The 12,065-nt window shown below is 31.9% G+C and overlaps 1 protein-coding gene across 3 annotated transcripts in view; it reads left to right on the top strand.

The window, feature by feature from the left end:
• Smarcad1 (SNF2 related chromatin remodeling ATPase with DExD box 1) overlaps window positions 1-12,065 on the top strand; it is a 75,545-nt gene that overhangs the window by 46,419 nt on the left and 17,061 nt on the right. For all 3 annotated transcript variants that reach the window (XM_071614540.1, XM_027926769.3, XM_071614541.1), the window contains exons 10-11: window positions 3,838-4,037; window positions 9,464-9,554. In XM_071614540.1, the coding sequence (XP_071470641.1) occupies window positions 3,838-4,037; window positions 9,464-9,554 (291 nt within the window). The remainder of the gene's footprint in view (window positions 1-3,837; window positions 4,038-9,463; window positions 9,555-12,065) is intronic.

Raw genomic sequence — 12,065 nt, 5'->3', positions numbered from 1 at the left:
TGTTTTCACTCAGAAATTTTTATAAAACATCTGTATAAATTTGTCACTTGAAGTGTCGTAATGCCTATTCCCTCCTTCCAGAGAGGGAAGCTTTGTTAAGTTTGATTATAAGATTATTATACTCTGGCTTTGTTTTAATTTGTATAAGGATAAACTTTTATTTTTAAAAAAATGAATTCTGAGTACTTTGGAGGCTGCTTCCAACTTATTCATATTAATGAGTAAGATTAGAAGTCTGTCCTTAGGCTGTTATTTGTTAAGTAGGGATTAAATAATTTAACAGTTAAACGTGCTTTTAAACAATTTCTTCCATCCTGGAAAAATAAAAAAATATATATATTTGTTCAGTAACAGTGACACACTGTGGCAAGAGAGGGGTACTTCAGTTGCACACTGCTTTTGATAAAGTCCTTGAGTTTTTGTTAATCAAAGAGATAGTAATCAGGGTCAGATTGAGATCCTTTTTACATGTAATTATCCAACTAATAGCAGTCACTTAGTTTTTCTTTTCTTCCCCTTGAGAAAGTAATTGTTTTGAAAATGATTTTTTTCTATGTAAAACTGGAATAGTAGTTAAGAAGAAGAAAGTAAAGTAGATCCAAAATTGTACCAGAGATACCCATCATTTAAGATATTTAGAGCATCATCTGTTTGTATTTCAGACCATATAAATAGGATCATCTTTTCTGGGCTTATCATTAATTTTTTTATTTTTTTGTACCGGGGATTGAACTCAGCTGTTCTAAAATCACTGAGCCACATCCCCAGCACTTTTCTGTATTTTATTTAGAGACAAGGTCTCGATAAGTTGCTCAGGCTGGCTTTGAACTCAGGATCCTCCTGTCTCAGCCTTTCAAGCTGTGGGGATATAGGCATGTACCACTACACCCAGCTAAATTCATATTTATTAACATTCTGTATTTTCAGGGTACTTTGTTTTTCTTAAGTCCCCCTGCCCCCCACTTTTTTTGGTAAAGCTAAGTAACTTATCAGATTGTTAATGCTTTTTAAAGTGTTCAGAAAACAGGTGGCAACCGAATGTTCTTAATACCTTTCCTTAAATGATACCCCCTCTAATGTTAATGAAGATACTGTGTAAGAAAATAGAACTGGGTTTCTATTCTTTTGTTAACTTTGGTTTTTATTACTTATAACACACTTAGGATTAACAAGTTAAATATTTTTATAGGTTTATTCTTCCCCCAAATTTATATCCATCACTTTTCCCCAGTCTGTTTCCCACATGTTATTGCTTTTAGAGCTTTTGTCTGATTCTTACCACCTCCATATAGCTGGGTAATATAATTACATTTTTTTGTCATGTGTAAGCCTTATTGTTTACATAACCACATGGATGAACAGATTGGTGCTCCTCTTATTGTTGACTTCATTTCACATGTCATTTCCAATTCCTGAGTTTTACCAATATGCTGATAATATAGTAAGTTTGAAGATCATTTGTGGTGTTTGCATTATTTTAACTATGTAAATGCCTTCCTGGATGAGCTGTGTAAGGCAGTATATGGTTATTTTTGCTGTTTCTTGAATTATTAGTTTAGTTTTCCCTGTTGGCTTGTTTTTGTCCTTCCAGTAACTAGTGATGTGTTCTTTTATCAGAAAGCAGTAATGTCTGTTTCATTTTTGTGTTATTAGCAGTTGTTGATGCTATATGCCTAGATCTATAATTTAGTAGGGGTTGCAAAGTTAATATTTTAAGACTGTCATTACTATTTCTTTAGGAACTATATATAAAAGAACTTTCCTAAATCTACCTCTCTACATATTTGCTGTTTGTATAAATTCAAAATAAGTGTTTCTTTTGCTTTATTTCTCAGTTCTCTAGTATCTTTATTGGTCACCCCTATTGATTACTTATGTCTTGTAATTTCTGAGTGATCATAACCGATTTATGTCTTTAAAATAAAAGGAAGAAAAAAATATTTTTTTCCTGGATCCTAGATTTTATTAGTCTGCTCATGATAAGTGCCCTTATAATGCTAGTTGTTTCACTTAAAATTGTTATCTGTTTTTCTTAGTAGCTATAAACCACATGAGAATAGAAACTGTTAGGTCTTTCTAACCACATACTTTAACCAGTTAGAATGTTATTTGCTAAAATCTAAGAATTTACATAATAAATGGCAGTTGGCTACAGAAGGATGTTCATTTAATTATTTTGAACCTTTAAGGTCTTAAGATTATTTATTCAGAGAGGCATTCCTTACAGTGAGAAGAGCATAGACTTTGGCTTCTATTTATTGTCCAACTCTGTGACCTTGGAAATTAAACCTTAGTTTGTTTATCCAGAATTGGTGAACTAATCTTGGAATAGTTAGGTGGATTTAATGAGTTACTGGATAAAATGTTGTAAAAATGTTAAGTAATGCACAGATAACTTAGAATTTCAGTGCCATTTTGTGAAATGCTAAGTTTGCTTTGTGTGTGTGTTTTATTTTGTTTTAGTTAAAATCTTCCAGAACATTAATAATATGGCTTTGGAATAGATTGGATAATTTGTATTTTACCAACTTATTCTAGGATAAAAATTAAAAATGTATATTGTTATAAGTTGCAAAGATGCATCAATATATTCTGGAAATGTTGATTTTCTATTGTGGAGGTTCTCTATGAATTTAGAAATAACTGATCACAGGGATGATTTAGAGTTGTCAGTGTAACTCTTGTTGTTACTTGGAAGAATATGCTAAAAGAAGACATGAATCAAAATCGTGTGGTTTTATCTAGCAGATGGTGTTATTTTAGTTTCTTTTATTCAGTTCTGGATTATGGGATTTTTGGTTTCACCCAACAAGCTTTCAAAAAGCTATTGGCCTTTCTCATCCCCACCTCCTTTTTTTTTTTTTGACCCAAGTTCTTACTAAGTTCCTGAGGGCTTTGTTAATTTGCTGAGGCTGGCCTCAAACTTGTGATCCTCTTGTTGCAGCCTCCCACATTGCTGGGATTACAGGTGTGTGCCACCAGGCCAGGAAAAAAGTATTTTCATAATGTTCTTCAAGATGTTTTTCAGCTATTCATATAAAAAATTCTAGTGTTGGTGTATTAAAGTAGTTTTTTCATTTCAAATATTCACCCTCATTTTTTGAAAAACAAATATAAATTTTGAAAGAAATTTTTGCAAAAGTCTTCACACCAAACCATTTATACAATGTTATATTGAAATTAATTTTTTAAGTTTTATGTAATTATTGTTGGGGGCTATAATTAGTTTTTTTGTTCAGCATTGAACCCAGGTCTGCACACAAAACATTAGGCAAGCACTCTATCCCTGAGCTGTGTCTCCAGCTCCAATAATTAACTTTTGATTCCTGTAATATCTTTTCAAGTAATAGTCTCAGTTTGAGAACAAAATATCAAGTGAGAAATAAATGGAGTTTTGAATACTATGGGTGGGTTGTACTTTGATGATGGATATGGTAAAAATATGCTTTTGTAAGATTAACAGGTCATAAGAACTGACAGAAATGAAGACTAGATCAGGTATACAGTATGTGTTGTTAATACAGAAGGGTGAATCAGATTTTGAAGACTTGATAGGAGATACTAGCAAACTACTTACTAATGTTTCTTCTATAAAAGAACAGCTGCCAAGGTCAAATTTAGAAATTTGAGATTATGCATTTTGAGAGAGAAAGATATATTTTATTTCAACATAGTTTCAAGTGACAGTAAGATGACTGTGCACGTGAAGAATCAAGTTTTCTTAGCAGTTCATTAAACTTGATTAATAAAGTTTAACAAACTTTTTTCCCCTCTAAGAATTTGGCTTTTTGTTTACTACATCTAGACTATTAAAATGTTTTTCTTTCCATGCCATAGTTCACAAAGATGTCCAAAACGAATGGCTTATCAGAAGATTTAATATGGAACTGTAAAACACTGATTCAAGAAAGGGATGTAGTTATAAGACTTATGAACAAGTGTGAAGATATTTCAAACAAATTAACCAAACAAGTTACCATGCTTACTGGAAATGGAGGTGGATGGAATATAGAACAACCTTCCATTCTAAACCAAAGGTAACATTTGTTGAACATAGTCACTATTTTATCTCAGTTGTATAAAATATCTGATCTTATTTCTGCATTCTGCCTAGGGGAATTAAATGTGATATAGCAACTAGTGTTAGAGAACCCTCAGTCTTTCCTATAATGGCACATAAGTAGTATATGAATGGTTTTTTATTGACCCCTCCCCCCAAGCAGGGTATTTTATTCCATCATATCATTATAAACTAATGGGTGGAAATTATTTGGTATTATGTAACTTATGTCTTCCTTGACTGATGACAGATAATTTCTTCTATCTAATCAGAAACTGAAAAGGCATTTTATAGCTCCCTTATACATATATTTGGTGCTTGGGAAAATGTCAATTGCTTAATTATGTCAGTTTAAAGATTTGTATTAGCTCATTTTATTCTTAATTATAAATTAAATGAAATAATTAAAATGTCCCATATTTGTGGTAAAATGTTTGAAATATTTTAGAAAGCCCAGATTTTAAAATCTTTGGCAGTAAAAATACATCAGATAGGAGAAGGATTAAGTATATTATATAAATGTAATATTCCCCAAACTGCTACTTTCAGTAAAATACCTTATCAGAATTCTTGCAAAAAATAAACACGAAAAATTGTCCAGTTGTTAATACATACTAAAATTACTTTTTATAATTATGAACTCCTATGTTTTTGCATGATATTGGGGGCTTGGGGTTGGGAAAATGTTTTGAACTTCCTTTAAAGGCTTATTTAAATAGTTGGAGACTAAGAACAGTTCAGAATACTTCTTTTTAAAAAAATACATGAAATTGTTTGCTCTGATGTTATTTATAGTGGCAAAACCATGAAAACAGTCAGAGTTCCTAAAATCAGGGAACAACTGAAATGAATTATGGCTTATCCATACTGTATAATGGTGTGCAACTTAAAAAATGAGTTACATCTGCTTAGAATATTTCTGATAGATATTTTAGTAAGATTAGCATTAGGGTCTTATTAAATGATAACCTTAGTTGTTGATTTTAATTCTGATATTTTTTCTAAGTTAATGATCAAAGCATATTTGCTGATCATTTGTTAATAATTAAAAATTGAGATATGAAAAAAAAAAAGCACGATATGATTACTGGCTTTCAAAATAAGCAACAATCTTTTCTGTGCCCTTCTAGGGTGCTATGGGATGGTGTAGGGAAACGTGATGCAGTTACCACAAAAGAAGCTCTTTTCTGTTGCATAGAAAGAACTATATCAGCAAATTCATCTCCTAAAAGTGTAGTTGGAGCTGCTGCTTCTTGTTCTCCAGCATTGGATATGGGGAGTTCTTCACTCTACAAGACTTACCCAGTTGAGTCTACTTTATCATAATTTGGATTTTAAAAAATCAAGTGCTTTATTGCATCACCTAAAAATTTCTCTCTAAACCCACACTCACAAAGTCTTGTTACTTGTAAATAATATGATCAGGTAACACTATCCTTTCCATTAGACTGAGGGTGTTGTTTTTTTTTTTTTTTTTTTAATATGAGAAAAACAGTTTTGTTTTGTTTTTTTGGTAAGTGGTCATTGGATTTAATCCAAAGAACTACTTCTAAAAACCTTTATAATCAGTCTTGTTAGGGTTCATTTAAGGAAACTTTTAGGGGGTAGAACTTATTGTCTTGGTTTTTGTTCTCCAGCCAAGTAAGAGTTGCACAAGCAGTCTTTACTTGATGTACCCTAGTCAGGCATTGTGGCTCCATAGTCTAGTAACATTTGCAGTTGTTCTTTGCCTTGGGAAAGGTTGAATTAGCACAGAGGAAAACATAAAACTGTCCTGATGAATGGAACATACCATACTCATGTTGGTCTCTTTATTTTCTTTGTTATCTATCTATCTATCTATCTATCTATCTATCTATCTATCTATTTATGTTTAGTTATCAGGATTGAACAGAGCCTTGTACATGCTACACAAGAGCTCTACCACTGAATTATACCCCCTAACCTACTTGGATCTTTCTCTTAGCAGATCAGATTTTTTGTAGCAAACTATACTTTGAAGCAGTATTAAGGTTAACTTTTATTTATTTGCCTTTTGGAAATACAGACATTCTTATTAAAAATAGTCTTTGTAGAGAAAAATATTTCTGATGTATACCTCAAAACCTTTGTATATTCATAAATTTTATATTTAAACCTCAAAATTAACATTGCCTGAAGTTAAAATATAAGAGGGAAAAGGAGAGAAATACTCAGAATTTCTCCTGTTTTATTCCTATCAGAGATATAGCCATCTCTCAGGCTTTAGCAATTATGAAATTCATGAGTTTGTTTTGTACTGGGGATTGAACCCAGGGTACTTTACCACTGAGCTATATCCCCAGCCCTTTTTATTTTTTACTTTGAGATACCCGGTCTTACTAAGTTGCTGAGTCTGTCCTCAAACTTGAAATTCTTTAGCTTTACTCACTTAACTACAATGATTTCTCAAATGTTCAATATACAGTATATTTAATCAGATATGTCCATTCTATTCTGGGCTAAATCTATCATGTTGTTGTTGTTTATCCTGAGCTTGACAAGATAGGTTCCCTATCAAGTTTTTTATCCGGAGCTGTAAAACCATTTGACATTGATGTGAATGCACACCAATACTGAAGATGATGGTTTGACTAACTCAAAGTACTAGGATGTAATTATTTAGTTTGAATACTCCTACTAGAACAAACTAATGTGGTAGAATTAATGTATGTCAGCTGTGTAATACATAAAATCTAAACTTATGTTCATTTAGTATCCCTAATTTATTTATATATACCACTTCAAACAAGTCTCTCTGCCTTTATGTTACTTTATTTTAAACTGAAATTTAGCACATTATGTGTATTGTCAATCTTACTATTGCAGGCCTTTCTCACATTTAAAAATAATTTAGAAATCAGTTTTCTCAGGCAGGAGATATAAACCCAGTTTAATTTTCACATTCTGAAGAAATTATTAACTCTGGAAGGATATTTTTTTTTCCTCTAACAGAACAAGTAACTTTAAAATAATTTGTTGCCTCCTTTTCTTTCATGATCTCAGAAAATCTTAAAATCATTTTTTTTTCCTTAATGGAAGGTAAGAAATCCTTCGGCTTAGAGGTATTTGTCGCACTCTCTTCAGAAAAGAGCCCTAAATAATTCAGAAGATGTGAGCAAATCTCTACATTCTTATCTGTAAATTGGTGCTCATGGTTCATAAGCAGTCATAAAAATCCTTAGGAAATCTCCAGAGTTAAAGAAAAATGGGAGGGAGGTATGATTATATAGCATCTAAATAGTAGAAACTGTAGGGAAAGAATATAACTATCCTGTTTTAAAAATTGCTCGTAATAAATGGAGTTCAAAATATCTTTGGTGTGGGTGTGTGTGGGTGTGGGTGTTTGTTGTTTTTCTTTTCTTGTAGTACTCAAGTTTACAGGCAGTCAACTACCAAGGTACATACCCAGCCCTTTTTATTTATTTATTTTAAAATTTTGAGACATTCTCACTAAGTTGCTGAGGCCAGCCTCAAAGTACTTGAGATTATAGCCACACTCCAATGTGCATTCCAAAAATGTCTTTGTTAAAATTGAATTTTCATTGATCCTTTACATTCAGAATAATTTGTTGTGATACTAAGAAATACAGTTACTTGTAACTTAGACAGATCTAGCAGAGAAGTGTGTTTGTGTGTAATACTTACATATATTATGTGTAAATACTTTAGTGTGATAAAGCTGTTAAATGTCCTAATTCTATGTAGTAGATGCTTTTTCCTCTTTTTAGAATTTGATGTGGAATGAATATAGTTGACTGTCAACATGTGTTGGTGAGGAAGTAATTTTTGTTTATTGAGAATATTTCCTGGCTATATGTGATAGGCTGTATGTTGGAATGCATGTTGGTTCTTCAGTGCATTTATAAATGATATAATTGGCCTACCTTATCATGTTTCGTTTTCATGAAATGTTAATTTTATGTGTATAAGATGAATAAATTACTGGAAAGCATTCAGAAAAACAATGGAGAATTCAATATTGATGATAAGGTGGTCAGGGCAGAGAGAACTTTTTCATTTTTAGGATATAGTGGTTAAGAGATGAGGTTTGGACTAGACCTGGGTTGAATACTAGCCTACGCTGCACACATGGATTTGGTTAGCAATATGATATTGGGCAAGTAACTTCTCTGATCCAAGCAAAATTTGCATCTGTAAGATTATTGCTTTTATAGTAGTACAGAAGTTTTATTGGCTAAGAAGGGAAAAGATGAGTTTTTAAAAATGCAACAAAGAACTGTGAATACCTTAGAAATACCGGTGATTTCTTTCCTATAGGTACTTTTATTTTTTAGGTGTGAAATGTTTTATACATTGTATCTCTCACAAGTAAAATACAGATTCTAATTTAAAATGGACATCTTTCATCCCAACTTTCTCTTAAAAGACATTTTGATTTAAGAGTTTGAACCCTAAACTGTTTATTATGCCATGACCTTGTCCAGTATTTGTTTATTTTGGGTATATGCTATCCTAGTGAGTGAAATAGACTTCCTGAATTAATGTCTGAACCTTAACACTTCTTATCCTTACAACCTCAGGCAGATTACTAAATTATGGTAATAACTACTTTATAGGATCTTTAAAGTATTCGTGTTTTCTGAAAAATGCTAAATATGTGTCTGTATGTAATAAATATTCAGTAAATAACTACTCTTAATTTTTTAGCCACTTAAACATTTAGAAAAAAATTTTCATTTTGACTCTCCAAAATAAATTGATCATTCCCAGGAATTAGTCTGTTTATGTGTTTCCAAGTTTTGATTTTGACACCTGCATATTAGTTTCTATTCACTAGTGTTCATTGATGTGTAGCAAATTTTCATTTGTACATAGTACACACTTAGATATTACCCATATGCGCACACACTTCAGAATTTACATGTACCACTTGTACTAGGGGTGACTGATATACATTCAGAAAGTATTTATTAAACCAGTCTGGCAAAACAGTGTGTTTGATTTGTGGGTTTTGTCCTAACACTCTTTAAGTTCCTTAATGTGTTAAAATCAAATAAGTACAATTTTGTTTTCTAGGATGAATATTAAGTTAATAATGTTATCATAGTTAATATTCTAATCACTTTTGGAATTAATTAATTTGGTAGCATTACATTATGACCAAATATGGGACTATTATGTAATTTAATTGCCAGAAGAAATAAATCGACAAATAGAATAAATTTGAGAAGAGTAAAAGAATTATTAGATTTGTTTTCTTAAATAGGTATACATAGCTTATAACAGTTAAGTTAAAAGGTAAGGCTCTAAGGCATTTGAATTTTTGTGTTCATCGTAAACCTAAACCTCATGTCAGAAAATAGTGTAGAAAAACTAATAAAAGTATAAATCTGTAATATTTGGTTATTCTTTCTTTACCAGTTTGTCACTCAAGCCCTATCAGAAAGTTGGTTTGAATTGGCTGGCATTGGTACATAAACATGGACTTAATGGCATTTTGGCAGATGAAATGGTAAGTGTGTACTCTGTTACTTGTATTTTGTATTCCAAACATCATTAAAAAGGCATCCTTGCTTTCATTTAAAACATAGCATTTTTTCCTTGCCACTGTAGTTGTAACTGTTATCACTTTAGTATCTTACTCTTTTTCTCATCCCTACTGTTTTTTACTGTTTACTGTTCCCTGTGTTAGTTTTAGCCTTCTGACTCCTCCCCAAAATGAAAACAGATTTATTATGTTTCTTATTATCAAAATAGTTAATATCTGTGTTAGAAATTGGACATTACATGAAAACATAAGGAAGAAAATCAAAGTCACCTGTAATCCTACCATTTAAAAACATAATAGTTTGATGTCTTTCTAGATTTCTTCTTTTGTATGTGTTTGTATGTATATATATATAACAGATAAGTGTATAATATAATATAATATATATATATATATATATATATTACTGATATTTTACTATCTGTGTACTTTTTATATAGCTGCTTTTAAATTTTAATATAAAACTGTCCTTATCAGTAAATAAATCTACATCACATATTAGCAATATGATTTCAGCCATTTTACTTTTATCAGATGTTTCAGGGTGTGCATTTTTCCCAAATCATATTTGCTTTAAAACTAAGCAAGTGAGGGGAAGGGGAAAAATAATACAAGGGGGACAAACGAATGTCAGTAGAGGGGGCAGAGAGAGAAGAGGGGAGGGGAGGGGAGGGGAGGGGGGATAGTAGAGGATAGGAAAGGCAGCAGAATACAACAGACACTAGTATGGCAATATGTAAATCAATGGATGTGTAACTGATGTGATTCTGCAATCTGTATATGGGGTAAAAATGGGAGCTCATAACCCACTTGAATCAAATTGTGAAATATGATATATCAAGAACTATGTAATGTTTTGAACAGCCAACAATAAAAAATTTAAAAAAAAAAAAAACTAAGCAAGTTTCTTATAGCCATTACTCCAGGTATGGTCATATAGAAACTTGGCCTTTTTCATTTTGAGGGCCACAGTACTGAGGATTGAACCCAGGGCTTCTCACGTGCTAGGTAAGCAGTCTATAACTGAGCTACATCCACAGTCCCTTTTTAAAATTGTTTATTTATCTACCTACCTATCTGGTTATTTATTTATTTAGAATTTTTTATTTATTTGTGTGAGTTAGGGTCTCAGTAATTTGCCCAGACTGGCCTCAAACTTGTGATCTTCCAACCTCAGTCTCCCAAGTAGCTGGCATTGCAGGCAGGCACCATCATGACCAGCTAAAAACTTGACTTTAACATTTCCTTTCTTCCTCCAGGTATAGTTATAAAAAGTATTTAAATAAAACGAGTCACGCCGTGTACAGGGCCCTGTGTTCAATCTCCAACACAAAAACTTAAGACATGTTCTGTGGATAAATATTTACTGGAGCGGGGGAAAATAAAATAATATATATGAATATAACATACATATATATTGTACATTTGAGTTTCCAAAATAAATATTTAAACAAAGATAATACTAATTCTCTAGTTATCTTCTAAGGAGATAACATTTAGTATTGTAAGACATATTTCTGTATTTAGTTCATACTCATTCAAACAAAGATTCTTTCCTTAAAAAAATTTTGATTTGTTAATGACAACAGAATGTATTACAATTCATAATACACATAGAGCACAATTTTTCATATTTCTGGTTGTACACAAAGTAGAGTCACATCCTTTTTGTCTTCTTACATGTACTTAGGGTGATGATGAACATCGCATTCAGCCATCTCTCCTACCCCTATTCCCCCTCCTTTCCCCTCCCTCCCCTTTTCCCCATTGAAGATGGTATTTATCTAATAGAAAAGTGAGTAAAAGACTGTTTCTCCCTCTGAAATTGGCCCACATTCTTCCTTGAATGTATATTTCTTAGCTTTACCTCCAAAACTCTCTCTTTTCTTGAGATAGCCTACATTCTCTCTTGAAAGTATATTGGTTTTCCTAAATAAATCTGTCTTAAAAAAGAGGAAGAAGAAATGAATAATGTATACAGAATTTCAAAATACTTACAGAAATTAGATATAGAATAAAGAACATTATAGTCATATAACTGGACTTGGGGAATCTTGGGAATGTGACCTTGTCATTGGATCTAAAACTTGTCTTTTATGGGCTGTCTGATTCAGTCAGTTACCAAAAGTATTTCTGTGGACTGGGGTTGTCGCTCAGTGGCAGAGTGCATTCCTTGCACATGTGAGGCAGTGGTTTTGATCCTCAGCTCCACATGAAAATAAGTAAAACGAAGATACTGTGTCCACGTACAACTAAAAAAAAAAATTTAAGGTATTTCTATATCCTACGGTTATACTTGGTATCAAATAAAGTATACATTACATGGAATTATTTTTATTGCATGTAAAGCACAATATTTTTAAATTGGCTTAGTTATCTAGGGTTGCCATACAAGAATAAACGTAGATAGAGTACTTCAACAACAGAAATTTATTTCCCAATTTATTTTTGGAGGTTGGAGATCCAACATTAATG

The sequence above is a fragment of the Marmota flaviventris genome, chromosome 7, assembly GCF_047511675.1.
Source record: "Marmota flaviventris isolate mMarFla1 chromosome 7, mMarFla1.hap1, whole genome shotgun sequence".
Classification (NCBI taxonomy): Eukaryota; Metazoa; Chordata; class Mammalia; order Rodentia; family Sciuridae; genus Marmota; species Marmota flaviventris.
This window is presented reverse-complemented; position numbering and strand designations above follow the sequence as displayed.